This window comes from Myiozetetes cayanensis, unplaced genomic scaffold (genome assembly GCF_022539395.1).
Source record: "Myiozetetes cayanensis isolate MyiCay16 unplaced genomic scaffold, myiCay2020 scf10, whole genome shotgun sequence".
Classification (NCBI taxonomy): Eukaryota; Metazoa; Chordata; class Aves; order Passeriformes; family Tyrannidae; genus Myiozetetes; species Myiozetetes cayanensis.
In genome coordinates, this window is record NW_026086605.1 from 16,335,065 (window position 1) to 16,352,862 (window position 17,798).

The 17,798-nt window shown below is 41.3% G+C and overlaps 1 protein-coding gene across 4 annotated transcripts in view; it reads left to right on the top strand.

The window, feature by feature from the left end:
- Positions 1–17,263, top strand: part of EXOC6 (exocyst complex component 6) — an 87,678-nt gene extending 70,415 nt beyond the window's left edge. For all 4 annotated transcript variants that reach the window (XM_050335042.1, XM_050335031.1, XM_050335053.1 and 1 more), the window contains 3 exons: positions 15,137–15,249; positions 15,666–15,677; positions 16,138–17,263. In XM_050335042.1, coding sequence (XP_050190999.1) covers positions 15,137–15,249; positions 15,666–15,677; positions 16,138–16,270 — 258 coding nt within the window. In that variant the 3' untranslated portion in view covers positions 16,271–17,263. The remainder of the gene's footprint in view (positions 1–15,136; positions 15,250–15,665; positions 15,678–16,137) is intronic.
- The last annotated feature ends 535 nt before the right edge of the window (positions 17,264–17,798 follow it).

Below are 17,798 nucleotides of genomic sequence, written 5' to 3' on the forward strand. Positions count from 1 at the left end.
TTCATCTTCTAAATACTACCATCATAGAAATCACTAAAAGTTTCACTGAGAGGTTGATCAAAGCAGAAATTAGGAAAAAAGAAAAAGAGAAAAGAAAAAGAAAGTAGGCAAAAGCTGCTGTCAAGACTATTTAGGTGGATATATCTGAGTCCCTATCTGAATACTACCAACTGTCACATTTAATCAGCTTTCAGCTCTTCTTCTTGGTCATCAGTACTTTTGCAAGACACGGTTTAGAAATAGTTAATCAATTAACTCAAAACCTACGGAGCTGTTGTTATGATGAAAACTTCATATCTCTGGAAAGCCTTTCTGTTCAAGAAAGTTCATCCCGTAGTTACAGAGAAAATTCCTGTAAAACTGTGACCTAAAAGGCAGTAAATTGTATCCCCCCTTGGTAGTTGAATTGAAATTCCTAGTATACCCTGAACATAATGCCAGAACCCCTGGGCTTCAGTTTTGTTGGGCAAGATACTAAATTTCTTCAATAACTGGCATGCTATGTGCCTGGAAAACTTTATGAAGCAATCATTGCCAAGGACATTATGGGAGAAGGAACTAAATAAATTTTATCTGGAGGAGCTTTTGTTCTTTTGCAGAAGGACTTGTTGGTAGAAAAGTTTGAGAAGGTTCACTTTTAGATAATTTCTTGATTAACAAATCTTAAGTTGAACTGTGTGCCTATTATATTTGTCAACTCCTACTTACCATTCCTTTGAGCCACTGATATACATCCCATTCAGTGGAAGTTATTCAGTGAAATGAAGTTTCTCTCTAATTTTCTTCTATCAGTTTTGCTCCCATCCAATCCTTGCCTTTATCTTTGTCATGTAAGAAATTATGCGCATGTAAGGAAGGAAGGTTTGGGTGCATGACTTCCCTGAAGTTTGTGAATACATTTTATCAAGCTGTTGTCTTGCTGCTGACAGCTGGTTGCTGCAGCATCTCTACCATTGTGTCTGGGCCCTTCTGTAGCCCTGAGCTGATGGATGGAGTTCAGTTTTGGAGCTCCCCATCTCTACAGGACTTCCTCTGTATCCTGTGAGTGGTATGTGGTTCCTATGAGTAATGAAGGAACATTGCTAATTGAACAAACAAGAGAAGAAAATTACTGTTTTCCTTCAAGTTACATCTTGTTTGTGTTGTCTTGACATCTCTAAGTCCTAGTCTCCCATCAGAGAGCCATGGGACTGGTAGTTGCATTAGCATATTCAATAATTTCTGCCCCAAAATTGTTTACATTCTCCAGCCTTAGCTAAACTGGTAGTATCACTGGTATGTAGTATGTATTGGGCAGCACTGCTAACCCTTTAACCCTACAGATTTGCCTTCAGTATTTTTTTCAGTTGCATCAATCAACATACCTAGGTTCCATTCTTTCTCTAAATTATCTGTCAATCATAGGTGGTGGACAGAATATCCCGTTTTTTTTTTTTTCCTTTTGCTAGTTTCTCCTGTGAAAAAGAAAGTTAGTCCATCTCATCTTTGGAAGTCACTGTACAGCAAATGTAAAGTCAAGTAAAATCAAAGGAATCTTTTACATCAAGAAAACCAGACTTATTCACTGCTTCAGGACAGTAAGAATATAAGGAAGTATTGAACTCACATAGTATGGCAATGACTTGAATTAGTGAAATGTACATAATGAATGTTTATTCATTTGGATCAAAGTGTCTTAGAAAAAAAGATCATATGTTCAAAAGTGTTTGTACAGGGCGCACCATAATGTGATAGTGATCTTCAGCTGGGTGTTCTATAACTGCAGAAATACAAATTAGGAAGTATTACTCTGTGTAGCTGACTGCCTCCAGTCAGTCAGTGAAATCTGGGAGATGAAGTTAGCACAAAGATATTAATAGTTGGCAAAAGAAATCATTGAATTTCATGCTGTTTTGTAATAACTGGTTTCTGAATGAAGTGAACTAATTGTACTATAAGCAATATGACTGAACCAGCATGTTTTTAGGCACAACTTATCATATGTGTTAACGTTTATGGCTCTTATGGGTGTGTCAGCTGTATTGTGTTACAAGTTGCTCTATTTCAAAGAATATTGCAATAACAAATAACGTTTACAGGAAAGGCTCACATATGGCTGAATATATGTGTCATAACTTAAAGAAAAACTCTTCTAGAGGACTTTGCCTAGAGCATTAATAGCAAAGGAACAGTGCAACTTAGAAGACCCTGCAGTTATAGAAAGTGTGATGGTGGGAAAAAAAGAGTGCATAATAAGAGCAATGAAAAAAAAAAAAAAAATCAAAATATGGGTAGGTGAAGGCAGTACCTGATGGGGAGAGAAAAGCGTAAAGATATGGGATGAAAGGGGAAAATGTAGGTTCATGTTTATAAATGTACTTTATTGTTATCCTTTTCTTTCTGTGTTTATCATTTTCCATGATATATGCTGGAAGATTTCTCTTTTAAACAGCAGAAATTTGAAGAGATGTTTTTACCCAAAGAAAAGAAAGGACTTTCAGTACACAGCTAATGTCCATGAAACCGTCGGATTGCCTTATTCCCAGGAGAACACAAGCTTTCCCGGTTTCAGCAGTGTGCCTCCAGGAATTCGTTCCAGGAGGACACACAATTAGCCCATACTCTTCCAAAGTGCCCAGTGTAACATGATGCAGTTAAACCAGAAGACAGTTTTCATCTTTTGACCCTGTGTCAAACATGTCAGTTGAGGAGCTTACCTGAGAAGAGAACATAGGCCATCAGATATTTTCCCATAGAAAGGAACATGCAGTAGATACACACACACAAATGCAACTTTAAAGCCTAACTAATTTTTGAAGTAAAAGAAAAAGTGGCCTTTTTAAGTGGTACAACTCAGTGCATTGAAATTCTCCTTTCTTTTTTGCCACTCTGGAATTGAAATGAAAGTCTTTGCCCTTGCTTAGGCCGTATGAGAAAGACCTTAAAAGTGGCTCTTTCATTTTAGGCACTAACAAGATATTGAGTCCTTTGGAAGGATGGATTTGATACTATCATTCAAATCCACATCCGAATTATAGTTTTGGGAATGTTAAAATGTTCAGTGTAGTGTCTACATCTTGCATCTGTTAACATGCAGAATAGTTTAAAAAGTTCACAGTGAAAGAGAGAGATGTTGAATAACTCCTAGATAGAAATACACAGGTAAATGGGTGGCAAGTGAGTTGGTGGTGGTGGTGGTCTGTGTGTGTTTGTGTCAGGGTGTGATGTGTGCAGGGAGAACTTGAATAACTGGTAGGAAAAGCACAAGCTAAAAACTCAAATGACAGTGTGAAGAAGTCCCCATAGCTTAATTAAATAAAACCAATAATGTGATTTAAACTTCTTTGCTTTAAAATTACTTTAATAAGAGTGTTAATTACTAGAGGATTAACACTGCTTACATGTGATAATAGATGTGGTCAGTCAATAAAGGGTGAGAATAATGTTCGTTTAAGAAGCAAAAGAATCTAGCACAGGATTACTCATCAGAAAGGGATAACATTTCAAAGTGGCAAGTAAAATCAGGGGAAGAGTTTTTCGAGTTGCAGGAGGCATTAGAGGCTGAATTTTGGCATTATTACCCATCAGAAGTTCCATGTATATTGGGATGTGTTGGAGCTAAAATATGAAGACTAATTATTACAAATTACATATAACATAGTTTGGAATTACTCTATTTTTCAGAGCAATCGTAACAAATAATTTTTCAGACAAAACACTTTAAGAAAATAGTGTCTTTAGAAGTGAGGGGAAAAGGCAAAATCTAAAGGAAAAAATCAATTTCTACGGAGAATATTTTCTTGAATATGTGTTTCTTAGAAAAGAGGTTGTATTGGACAATTGTCATTAAGCAGAAAAGGTTTTTCCTGATATGTTTGCAAACAGCAGCAGGAGGAGAAAGATCTTCTGCAAAAAGCCAACAAAAAAGTAAATCCAGGTTTCTTGTTACTGCAACCTGCCGGGCTCAGAAGCCTCTGCTAAACCAAGTTGTCTATACTACAAGTTAACAAAAACAAGACCAGGATGTTATGTGGGCTGTAGTATTTGCTAAAATGTTTTTAGAGTCATTTGATAGATACAAATGTGGAAGTAAATGTATTGTTGTAGCTGAAGAAGAAAGTGAAGGTTGTCCAGGAAAGAATATGAAACTTCTTTTCTAGTGATTTTGGCTTTGCTTTTAACTTGTCTTCATTTACATTCCTAAGCTACTGATTGTGGAATTCCTTGTCCAGTGGTTCCCGGATCTAGTATAGCTTTCCCTAAGGGATGTAACTTCATCTGCTACGAAGGGTGGTTATGCAGCCATACCCTGAGTGCACTACTTTGGAAGAAATAATCATCTGTTTACAGTAAACTTATGATGACCACGTCTGTAAGTGCCAGTGCCTTACGGATTGCATTGAATTTTTGTTTCTGGACACAAACAAAATTATATTGGTTTGTGGCCTGTTATGTCTTGGATTTTAATGGCTTTCCACATATTCTAATTCAGCACCCAAGATCAGCTGAGGTACTTTATTGAACAGTTGCTGTATTTGTATCTGCTTCCTGCAGAGGCTTTTCAGAGAGACACTAGTGTATAAAATTTTGAGTGTTCTGATGGCCACCTAAGAGAAGAAACTGGAGCACTGCAGCTGTAACTGGAGCAATGCAGCGTGGACATTTTGTCCATGTCAGAATATGACACAAAATAACTGGAAAGAGAATAATTCCCTGGGAGAGGGAAGCACCGTGTTGACCGAACCACTAATTCCCAGTGCCCAGGTTGGCTGCGTCCTGGCTCTGTTCTGTGAGCTGCAGCTTCACACTGAGAGCTGAGGTCTTTGCCTCCTGTGTGAGCACGGAGCTGATGCCACGGAGCTGTGCCGTGCTTACTTGTCTTCCCGTAGGCATCAGTTTGCGTTTGCACGCCAGGGCTGTGTATCGAAAACTCCTTCCTTCAATCCCAGCAGTAATCAGACTGAAATTTAAACTTGGAGTTTTAATTATACTTGGGCAGAACACTGCAGACATTTAGTTCTAGGGTACAGCAGCCTGACTGTATAGATTAAATGTGCGATGTGCGTGTACACAAGGACAGTTTGGATTAGTTAGTTGAAAACAGCATTTGTCAGATAATGACTTTTCATAGTATAGTATATATACTTGTAAGACTGCAGGCTGGATTACTGTTAAATATTAAATGTGACAGATGGGACAAGAGCATTCAATTCCAGAACACAGTATGGAACTTGAAATGAACGTGTTTTGTGTTTAAATTTTATTCTAGTTACACCAAATTAGATTATTTTAAGTTAGTCACACCTTCTCTAAACCAGAAGAGGTTAAAATTCAATTTTAATTTCAGATTTTGAAAAATTTAGATACATTTTTTTAGTGAATCAACTCAAATGGATTTTTACAGAAAGGATTAAGGCAAGTGATACAGTTTTAATCCCCAAGAAACTTATTTTAAGATACCATGCCTCATCATGTGCTGTTTATGGCAGTATTTCACAGATGAGCACATAGTTTAAAGCAAGCCTATTGTAAGTCTTGTGCAACTGAAAAAAAGTGCTTATAGAAAATTAAAGTTCAAATAAACTAAACTGTAAAAGTTAGTTTTAGTAAATGTCACTATTTAAGTACTACTGGCAAACGTTTAAAAAACACCAGAAACCAAATGAAAATGGCAGCTTAAATTTAACTGTCTATATTATATATTTCTTAATTGTAAGGGACGGAATTCTGTTTTCAAAGTCTTGTCCAGGTCAGAAACAGATGGCCTGTTTTGGGGGGCTGCAGTTGTCACCCCTGCATGCTCTGTGAGTGTGTACACCTCTGCATCGGAAACTCAAAACAAAAAAAAATGGTGAATGACCTGACCATTGCATAATACACAATTTTTAATCCACACAAATTTTACCATTGACATAGTTTTACGCTTTGTCTAAAAGGACTTTGTGTACGGACTAACACGCTTGACAGGAGCAATTTGGCCCGAGCCTGTGCCCTCCGGAGCCTGACTGTCTGCCAGGCTCCTGCTTTTCAAACTCTTCCCTGTTTCTAGACTCAAAAGACGGTTCTTTTGCTACTAGTCCAGCTTATTCTGTAATGATGAAGAGCAACACACTTCATAATAAACATTTTCACTGTAATTAAACAAATCTTCTTTGAAGAGGTATTATTTGTTGCTATATTGTGTATTTCATAGGGCCTAGCTATTTATATTTGTCTCGGTAACTGTTTTTCAGTGTCTTCAGATGTTACATCTTGGGCTGCTTGAAATTTTAATGGGAATTATAAAAATTATACATTGTGAGTGTTTTTCTGGTTATGGTAACAACAACAAGTTTGTTCACATGACTTCAACAGCGTTTTATTTTGTAGGCAGGCCTAAATTCATTTGAAGTGCCAAAGATTAAAAAATGTACTTGGACTTGTTCATGAATATAACAAGACCAGGCAATTCTGAGTGTACTGCAACATCCAGATTTTATGAAAAAATTCTGCCCTTTCGAAGAATTTTTGCTTATAAAACATATATGAATACAAATAGCTTGTTTCCTTCTTAACATAACAACAATTCCCAATGGTTCAGCTGTCATAACCTCTGAGTTTATACATTGTACATTTATGAATGTGTTAAAGATTATATCCCAATATTCAAGATACTGACATTTATGATTTCACTTATAAATTAGAAACAGATGGTAGCATTTAAAATATAAAATTGTTTCATTTTTGTGAACATTTCAATGTTCTACATTTAGACACAATTTCTAAATGCATGGTGGTTAAAAAAAAAAAAAAAAAGGCATGTTTTAATGCAGTGGCTTAAAAACTGAAAGACACTGCCTTTCTAACACAAACTATCCTTCCTTTGAAAATCCAGGGCTCAGTTTTCAAAGCATTGTCTAGGAATTTAGCCTGCGACCCCCATTGACACTAATGGGAATTGCATAGCTAAGTCCCCATAACATCACTTTGAAAATCCATTTGTTGTACCAATCCAGAAAAAGAGTAGCATAAACTATAGGGAGACATTCACAGATCAAGAGATCAATTTACACTTTGAAATACAAGCCCAGTGTGCGTTATTCCAGTTATGTGATCAGGAGGGGGGATTTTAAATTCACCACATTCACAAAATAAGACACCAGGTGTAAATAAAACAAAATATTTTGGCAAGTGGCAGGCAGACTTGCTAACCAGGCTAACAAGATATTTGTCAGCAGTAACGAACACCTACTGATTAAGTGATAATTGTGTTTGGTTGTTACAGTGTTATTCTACCATTAGCAAGTTCTGGGTTTTTTTTTCTTGAAGCTGGACTTAGATATCTATATTTTAATAACTTCTCTTGTCCTTTGTGACCAAGAAATGTTTGGAGTGAACAAAACTTGTGTTTGTCCAGTTCTGATTCTGGTCCTTGATGCTTTAGTTCCAATTTAGTAAGTGCTTTCATGACGTGCAGGCTCTAATAAACAGGGACATAACATTTGGTGAATAATTGTGGTGGTATCTACATGGCTGTGCAGGGGTCTTTTTGTCAATTTCTTGGAAATAGGTGTATACCTGTGTAAGATATAGTCGTGTGTACTTGTGCACAAGACCTAAGCAAAGATGAAAGAAGTGTTGTTGTTGTGTAGCTGTGTTACTGCAGTGTCTATGCGTCCCAGTCATGGACCGTGGCCTCATTATGCTAGGCAGAATATAAATAAGTGTTTTAACAAAAGAAAGACAGCGCTGCCTCAGAGTTCACAAACTGATGAGATTATAGCTCCACTGAAAGGTTAACATTATGTCAGAAATTATGAAACAACAATGATTTTGGTTGACAGGCCTCCTCTTCAGTCATCAAACCCATTTGTCCTGAATACAAGGTGTGGTGTATTGGTACAGTGTGAGCTCCTTGGAGTAGGAAATGTTGAGGACAGGGACATTTGTGAGTGGCTCTTGTGAGTTTACTCTGTTTAAAATGAAGAAGTCCTTTTCATGATTGGCATTTTTTAGCTCCAAAACCCAATAAAAATAGTAATAATTGAAATATTAGTGTATTTGCTATTTCTTTTCCTTAGTGACTTAAATGATACATAGGTAACAACAGTCACAGAGTTTTTTTCCTAGGTCAAAAGCCATGCATCCTCAAGGAAAAAACTGTAATGTTATTTCTGTACTCTTTCCTAAGAAATGGTTGAGTGTAGCTTGCAGTTGTATATGCTTGGCACTGTTCATTTCCCAGAAGAGTTCACCGTATTCTAGGCTTTGGGGTTTTTTTAATTAAAGAGGTCAAAATCCATTATATCAAAATTTCAAAGAATTTACCAATTAGCTGTAGTCTGTGATGCCCAGCAGGTGGCTTTTATACTATTAAAGGGAGATTGTTTCCATCTCTGATCAAAGCAAAACCAAAACAAAAGAAAATATAGAATATTTTGCTGTACACAGTGCAAACCACACGCTGTGTAAATTATACGTGAAAACTGCACATGAGAGACTGTTTAGTCATCCCACTTCCAAGAAAAAGTTCCATGTATTTTCACACTGGTCTTCATGAGGATTTTAATGGTAGTGTCTAAATCTGTTTAGATTACTGATTAGCTGAGAAGGTTAGACAGCTTGCTGTTTTCTAAAATGAAGACTGTAGCATTTTTGTTATTGAAAAGTAAAAGTAAAATCGCACAATTAAGTAGATTAATGAATTTGGTAGAAGTGAAATTAGAAAAAGCTGAGTGTGCTGGAATGTCCCAAGATGCAAAAAAAAAAAAATTCCAATTTGCACTTTTCAATGAATCTAAACTTCCCCGATTTTTGCCTGCTTAAAAGAATGTTTGTGACCTTTTGACCCTTTTGTTATCCCTTACTCAGAAGGGCCTTTATTCTGTAAGGCTTAGGTATAAAAAAATAAAAAGAGCGTTAATGGCATAACAGTCCTTTCTGATCACCCTGTGTAAGATGTTTATGCAAAGTGTCAATAGAAGCAATTGGCCTAACAGTGTGACAACCTGCTTTGCTTGGAAATGGGCTAATCTCCTGTTTGGGTTATCCAGAGGTCAGGTAAGGATTTCTTTCTTCGCACTCCCCGTAGCGCACGGGTACATAACCTGCAAATACTACAGGCCAGAAATCAGAAGCAACTGAGCTCAAGGATGCCACAAAGCATTTCTGTTTAATCTTGACCATTTTGCTTTTTCTCATGGTTTTTTTTCCTCTGCCTTCTCTTGGTTTTTCTCTTCCCAATCCAGGACTCTCTGGTCCCATCCCAGAGAGTCTCCTTGAGCGTATAACACATAATGATGACAGGGACTCTAACAATTTCATTATCTGCTGCTTCGCTGTGTTGGGTTGGTTTTTTTTTTTTCAAACAGGCATCATCCCACTCTTTTTTGAAGTTCACGTGGAAACCTACTTTAAATCTCAGTTTTTAAGGGCTGCCCCCGTTGCCCTGTCACAGCAGGCTGGAACTCAATAAGAGCTCAGGCAAGCGTAGCGGGCCAGGCAATGGGCCTTGGCGGGCTGCACGCTGTGAACTCCTGCCTCACTGAATCAGCTTCTGTGTGTTTTTATAACTGCCTTTTTTTTCCCTGTTAATTATGTCCCAAGGCTGTGGAAAGACAGCATTTATCTGTTTCAACAGACTAAGCAGCAAGTGTTCTGACATGTTTATCAGGCAAATTGTACCTGACAAAAGGTAATTACACATGCAATCAAGTCCAGAAGTAACTGGGTGATTAGGGGTTAATAAACTTCAACATAAGAAATATTCAGCTTGTGAGCAAGGAGAGTGGGCCAGAAGGATGTAACTGACAGTTGTATGTTAAAAGAATTACTTTCTTTGGATGGAATATTTGACTTTACTGAAAGGTAAGTACGATATTGAGTGTACAACTCCTCATTTTTATCTCCAGCTCCTGAATCACTGGTGTCTGTTGTACAACCAAAGCTATTTGCTAACACTTATGCTACTTTAGAAAAGATAAAGGCACCATTCCAGCTTGTACTAAGCTACCTTGATAATTTACAATTAGGATTTTTGTAGTATAACCAACACAGTCACTGTTGTCTAATGGATACTGCCCCCATTTCCATCTGCAAAGCTCATGTCTCCTCCCGTCTCTTGCTGTGTTGACTCTGTTCATAGCTAGTTCCCAAAGTTGCGTTCTCTTCCAAGATTATTCCTGACAGTTGCCCAAAAGTAAAAAGGAAAGGGCATCTGTATGATATTTGAGGATGTGACAAGAGGCTCAAACGGCATTGAAAGGGCCGGATGGTTGATTCCAGCAGTTCCCAGTGCACAAAATTCTCACGTAATTACAAGATGGCCTAAATACAGGACTATGGCTGAGCTGCTCTGAACTTTAGGTAATACAAGACAAAGCTTTAGGGAGCAATGAGGAACAGTAATTTCTGTCCAAACACGGCTGTATCACCTAGATATTGGGAAAACACAAGAGTACTAACTATGAAGAATGGGTGCAAGTGCCCTATTTGAAACCAGAATTCTGTCCCTAAAATCTTAAGAATTTTTCCCCTGTAGCATCAATATTGTAATGTTTCATGTTAGTCGATCCTGTTAGCTAGCAAGGTCTTAAAGTAGGACCTCTTTTAACCAAAACATAGTTTAGTATCTTTTACAATAAAATTGTTCTGTTTAAAATAAAAATATTCTAATTAAAAATAGCAGTGCTATCTGTATAATGTAAGAAATTACTATAAACTTTTATGTAAGTTCATATAAACACCTTTTTTCCCCAAATGGTGTTTATTTCTGTCAGAGAGACCTAATGTTAGACATAAAAGGCATTTAGAAAGTACTTAGACATGAACAAAGGGTTAGAAAACCAAAGCATTGTAGGACATCATTTGAAATAAAAGTGCAGAACAGCAATGAGAGGTGTAAGTTCCCTATAATGTTAAAAGTATGTATATGACCACTGGTTTGAGAAGGCAACACGGTTTCGTGTACAGTAAAAGAAACATGCTGCTTTATGATCATCAACCTTGATGGTTCCAAGATGTTGGCTAAAGGGTCCCCTTCTATCACACCTTTAGAAGAGGCAAAATCCTATAAATAAGGGAAAGTGACTACCCTATCTTGTAAGTAAGTGGACAGTTTGGATGCTCAGTCTGGTATACTTGAAAGGTTAAAGCTTTTTGTTGTTGGTGTTGTGTTTTGTTTTGTTTTGTAATGACTCAGACAAGCACACTTCTCTGCAAATTACTCCTAGTCAGAAGGGAATAATTGCTTGTGACTCCTAGGGAAGCGTATTTTGCTTCATTATAAAATACTCAGGTATAGTATTGCCTGTATTAGCTTATTCTTATTTTTCATGGGTATTATGGGATTTATGCTGTTGTTCTTGGGTAGAAGTATGTCTATGCAGTGTATTTGGTGCTTCATAGTGTTTCAGCTGCATGATAAGCTGGTTCTGACTGAGCACCCTCGGGTGGCTCCTTAGGTGAGGCTGAGTGGCTGACTAACAGCTAAAATGGGCTGCACTGCCTCTAGATTCTCAGAGTAGTGGGACAGATTGTCTTCCTGTCTGGTCTGCAGTTCTCCCCATATGTGTTAACTTTGGAAAGATGCATATGCAAAATAAACATTTTTCTATTGTAATTTCAAGGCAAGCAATACATATTCTAACCTTGAAGAAGTCACATCCAGTAGCACAAGTATGATGTGCTACACTCGGTGGCCTTTGATTGATTTTTGAGGCTGGAAAATACTTATTGCCAGGACCCACTCTTTGCCCATATTTATCTTATGACAGTGTATGCCATTCCTTGCTAGACAACACATCTCATTTTCAGTTATTGTCTCGGTAATAGTGACAGTTTTAGTAGATGAAATAGTAGTAGGGAAATGTTGCTTTAACTGGCCTTTAATAAGTTGATTCTAGTTGCCACAGTAAAAATACTGTCACAGAACCAGTAAATTCTCCTGTACTTCATATACATCATATGCCTCTGGCCACAACGATCCCACTTCTGCTATATGAGGAAGAGGAATTAAAGGGCTTCATTTAAGGAAGGCACACATTTGTGTAGCAAAAGACAGTGTAAATCAGAAAGGAAGAGAGGAGCAGAAACTGAAGCATGTTGTAGGGTTGACACCTCTGCAGCATGGCTGCAGGAGTGAAGGTGAATTTGGGATTGTCCTCAAGTGAAGCTTGGTATAAGTGGATTGAAGCTATTTCCCATTACGTATGTGGTGGTCCTGGGACATTTCTGCTGGACTGTCCTTCCCACAGTTGGCTGCTCACCAACCTGCTCCCCTTGCAAAGTGCCTGCATTGACCGTACCTCCGCTGAGCCCAAGTGTCAGGTCAGATGCAGGTGATATGAATGGCTGGACACAGATCCAAAGAGCTGCACACCAGGCGGCTCTTGCCCACCCACAGTGTACAGTACATGCTGTCAAAGCCCATTACAAACAGCAATATGGCACAGTGCAGAACTGCAGCTGTGAGGGGGACAAAATGCACAATACATAATTGTGCGCAGCAGCAGTCCAGTCTCCAGCAGGGTCTGCAGCTCCTGCCACATTTACTCCAGAGGCAGGGCATGGCTGTCACATTGCAGCCCCTGGACACTGTGCAGAAGGAGGGAAGGGAGCTATGACTGAGTGGCACATGTCATTTGATTGCATGTCCCTAGTCCTTTGAGTTACCTGCCCCATGTCGTGACAGCTACTTGAACTTAGGAGATTTATTAGCATGAGGCTGGTTGTGTGCAGCTCTTTGACCAAGCTCTGGGTAGCTCCCCCTCACCAACAGTGTCTCTCAAGGTGTTCTTTCTTCAGAGCCAGGACTTAGAGCGTACAGAATATGCTTCTTGTTCTCTTGGGACTTTTTTTACCTCATGTCTTGAAAAGCAAAACTCCATGGTTTGTTTAGAGCCCTACATGCCTACCTGTGTTCGGCTGGGTCACAAATGAGGTGTAATCTTCCAGCACAGCTGTCACTACCACTGAGATGTCCTAGAGCCATGGCACAAGCAGACAGTTGAGTCAAGCACTGAAAGCATAGTATGGAAATCACTCATTTGATACTGTCAGAGAAGTTTCTTTGAACTTGTCAGTTGTGTAATTGTGTCAGTCATTGATGGCTTTGGGCTGCACATTGCTAACAGGATACAGAGCTTCAGGGTTGTTTAGGATTTACCCAGAATCCTCTATTTCAATCTTACAATAGAGTTAAGAAATTAAATCTTTCACCTTTGATTTACTAAACACACCTACTGTGGGAACTGCACGTCCTTTCTTAAAAACCATCTCCCACGTGGAACCCATGACAAGTAGCATTGTAATTAGCAGTAATTTATTAATACATTGTTTGTTTTTCTGGAAGAGAGAGGGAACACAAAGTCACCACATTATGTAGTTTGGGTTCCTGTGGTTGTCAGCTTTATCCTCCCTGCTTGTGTTGCGCATCTGCTTGTCCCACCTTTCCACTCTTTGGGTTGTGCTTTTAAATTTCACACAGCCTTTGAGGACTGGGCACTACTGACTGTGTAACACAGGTAATAAGAAGTGATGAGTAATATGCAGGCTGTGGGTTTCACAAATGATACTAATTCCCAAGTTTACAAGCCTTCCCAAGTCTGTTTGCTCGGTGACTAAAGGAATGCTCTCAATTCAGTAGGAGAATTGGTGGTGTCCATGCTTCGTGGGAAAGAACTATTTGCATTTGATCTTGTCAGCTATCATGGGTATGTAAGTCAGCAGAGAATGAAATAGCTTCCTTGCTTTTTAAATACTTTTCATCCATATGAGATAGTTAAATGTAAAATCTAGATGTCACTGAGGTTTGTAATAGTCCCTGGAGGTCTTTGGGTCAACAGCAATAATTGTGTCAGAAGTTCATTATGAAGGCAGGAAATGTTGCTACTGTATGCTTTTATTTTATAATGAAGTTGGCGTTATGATTTTGGGGATGAGCAGTACTGGACACCTCTGGCACTTCATCAGGCTGAGAAGTTTGAGTAAGGCAAGGTTCTTGAAGGTGCAGTCCTCCTCTTAGCACAGCCTGAGAAGTCAGAGTGGGCACCTGTTGCAGCTCTGCCTGCAGGAGCAGGAGCTGCTACTGTTGTGCCCCAGCTGTAACAGCTCTGCTAGGACTTAGCAGAAGCACGTGTTTCTTTCTGTAACTTGCAGTAGTCTGTTACATATTTTAAAGCAGTTTTGTTACAGAAAATCCTGTTTTGCAGCACCTTCCAGGATTAGCGATTCAGCAGGTCTCCAGGCAAGCAGCGGCTGTAGGTTACGCTGCTACAGGCACTATGAGCTGGGGCGAAGTGCTGCTGATGGTTCCTCACGCTTATTTTAACAGTAGGTTTGGCTAACACAGGGCAGCCTGAGAACAAGCCCTTGTTAGCCCTCAGCAGCAGGACAAGGCCAGGCACCAGACGAAGGGGGAAGCTGGGGGCGCCCCGCCATTGACGTCAATGGCAGTGGGGCCCGCGGCCCTCAGGTAGCCGTGGGAAAGGCTTCCCCGAGCGGGGCTGCCTGTGTCCTGGCCCCTGGCAGCCTGGGCAGGGTGCCCAGCGGTGCCTGGCCTGCACCCCGTGATGGTGGAGCGGGAATTAGGCTTGGAGGGCTGCGAGGGTGCTGGCTGCTGGAGGTTCTGCGTCGTGTCTGACTGTAAAAGCAGGCTGTTTTGCTGAAGAGCAGCTCTGAGATCATGAGTCAAAGGCCTGATTTGAAACTGCAGCCAGGCGTAGGACTGCGCTTGGAGGCTTTTTGTTCCTACACTGAAGTGTTTGGGTTTGTTTGGGCCAGAAGTGTGCCCAGGGCTTGGCACTGAGTTTTGGGGATCAGTCACAATGGAGAGTGCAGCGGGAGATGTTTAATTCACTTAGTTGAGACTACCTGAACCTGTGCTTTAAATTACTATGAGGAGCAGCAGGTATGAACATCCCCAGCTTGCTCCCCACGGTAAAGCAAGCTCCCAAACACCAAAGCAAGTTCCCAAACAGCAAAGCATGAAGCCATTAGCATCCCCTCCTAGGGCCGAACCTGCACAGCTGCCTCCCTGCGCAGGGAGGAAGGCAAGAGATGTTAAAGAAAGAAATGGGCAGGTGAAGGGAGGGTGTCGGCTGGGCTCGGCGAGGGGCTGCAGCCGGCCTCCTCTCCGCAGAGCCGCCCCGCGCTCGCTCACCCGCCTCTCCCCCCGCAGCTCCTGGACCTCTTCATGGTGTGGGACTGGTCCACCTACCTGGCTGACTACGGGCAGGCCACCTCCAAGTACCTGCGGGTTAACCCCAGCACGGCCCTCACGCTCCTGGAGAAGTAAGTGCGGGGGCCGGAGCTGCCGGCACGGGGATGGAGGCGGCTCCAGGGCCGGGGCTGGAGCCGCCCGCCCTGCCGGGAGCGGCGCGGCCGGAGCCCGGCGCAGCACGGCCGTGTCCCGGTGCCGGGAGCGGCGCGGAGCGGCGGGCGGTGCCGGGATCGCGGTCGCAGCCCGCGGCTGCCCGAATTGCCGCTCTAGGGAAGGGAAACGCGTGGGGTTTGGCCGTGGTGAAGCGGTGCGAGCCTTTCGGCCGGCCTGGAGGGTGGGCTGGGAGGGCAGGATAAGGAGGGCCCGTTGCCGCCATCCCGGTACCAACCTGCTGGTAAAAGCCGCATCAGAACACACTGCCGTTTAAAGACGTTTTCTAACAGTGTTTTCTCTCCTCTCCTGCCTATGATGAATATGTCTTCTGCAGAGTTCACAGAGGGTACGTATCGCCTATATTGTTACAAAATATTGCTGCTTTAACTTATTTAATTTCCCGAATTTCGTTTTTAAATCAATTACTACGGGAAATCAGCGATAACAATGCCCGTTATTGACGGTGAGCAAAATTCGCCCATTCGCTGCATCTGAATTTGCCATGGAGGCAGATGATATTAACGGGTTTTATGGTTTGCTTCTTTCTTATGGCATTTGGTAGGGCCAGGGTCCTGCCGAAGGGGTATTTGCTTAATATTATTTGTGAAGTAATATTTATTAAAACCAGTTCTGCATTGCAGAAGTTTAATTTAAAAACACACAGATAGCAGGTTTGTGATCTTTCAGTTCTTATTAGCAGAAAGATAAAAAGAGGAACAAAAGGAGGAACCTATTTCAATAGTCGGATTTTTCCTTTTCAAAATGTTTCTAATGTGTTTGTGTAATTTGCTTTTTTATTTCTCTAGAATGAAAGACTCCAGCAAAAAGAACAACATATTTGCTCAATTCAGAAAGAATGATCGTGACAAGCAGAAGCTAATAGAGACTGTAGTAAAGCAACTTAGGAGTTTAGTGAATGGTATGTCCCAGCACACATAGGCCTCTTAAATCAACAATATCACATCATGCCAAGAGGTGTTTCTTAGCCACTATTTCTACTAAGCAAACAGTGATACCAGTTAGGACATTTGTTTGACCGAGTAAAGGAAAAATGCAGTGGATGAATTGTACATGGAGTCTTCAACAAACAATTCTTTGTATGTATTTTTAATGATTCGAATACTATTTTGTATATTGTAAACAAATGGTAAAAAATGAGACTGTACAATGAAAACCAGCGCATTCGTATTGTACATGGAACAGCTGAACTGTAAATACGTTATTTAAATATCTGCAGATATGGTGTCCAAAATTTTGTTCTGGGTAGGAACTATTTGAGAAATGATCCCTTAGTTGCTGTTTTCTGGTTGAATCCTAATTTAATGTTTTTAAGCATTGAGATACTTGTGTTTCAGATGCCGCCTATTGTTTTCCTGCGTTAAATGTATATTAGCCTTAAAGTGACTGGACATAATTTTGTATATCAGATTTTGTAGTCTGGAGGTATGAAAAGGTCTTCTGATTTTTAGTACCTTTGAAAACTACTTGAGAACTAGACTTGATACCTATTTAGCGTTAGGACTTACAGACTTTGTTCTCCAAAAGGGTTTAATCTTGAGGTCGTGAATGTAAATAACCATTTGAGTTCTTTATAATGTGACATTTTGTTTCGTTTTGGTTTTGTTCCTCAGGGTTACCAATTCTATTTTGTAAGATCCCGGGTTCTTTTTCCCAGGCTGCAGTAAGGAATAGGTTTGCCGCTGTTGGTTTCGTGCCGCATCTGTTTGTCAGTATGCGCTTTCTACCGCCAGCCCCATCCCAGCGATTAGCATTTTGTCCCACCACCGGTCTCTTTGCACTGTCCCCTCCTGGCTATTTTAGACACTAAGAGAATGTCTAACAAATACAAACCAAATGGAACGTGTAAAAATAATGTAAATTTTTGCTGTATTTTTAAGTTATTGACGGTCTAAATACAGTAAGATAAACCTCGCCCGTGTTCCTGTTTAATTTCACACACCGGCACGCACCTCAGAGCCAGTTTCGCGGGACCTGTACGGGTCCTGACTCAGTGGCGATTTACTCCCGGGGAAGGCGGTCGGGGGTCGGGGCGGCCCCGAGGCGGGGTGCGGGTCGGGGGCAGTGCAGGATCGTCACGACTGCCGCTGCAGTCCGGGCAGCGGGGGGCGGCGGGGCTGGGGCGCTCCCCGGTCGGGGGAGCCCGGGACGGGACTCGCTACCTTCGCCGGGCGGCGGGGAGGGCTGGCCCGAGGGGGCGCCGGGGGCTCCCCGCTCCCGGGGTAGCCGTCCAGCCGCCGGCTAGCGGGAGGGGGGCGCCGGGCCCCCATCCCCGGGGGGGCTGCCCCGCCGCGGCCCCGCGCCCCTCGGCCGCTGTGCCTGGCTCTCCGGCGCCAATCACCGCACTTGGCCGCGCCGCTTAAATATGCAGCGGATACGTCATCTCCGAAGGTGGATCGGGCGTAAGTGGCCAATATCTATATAAATGTGGCCGAGGGGCGAACCGGCA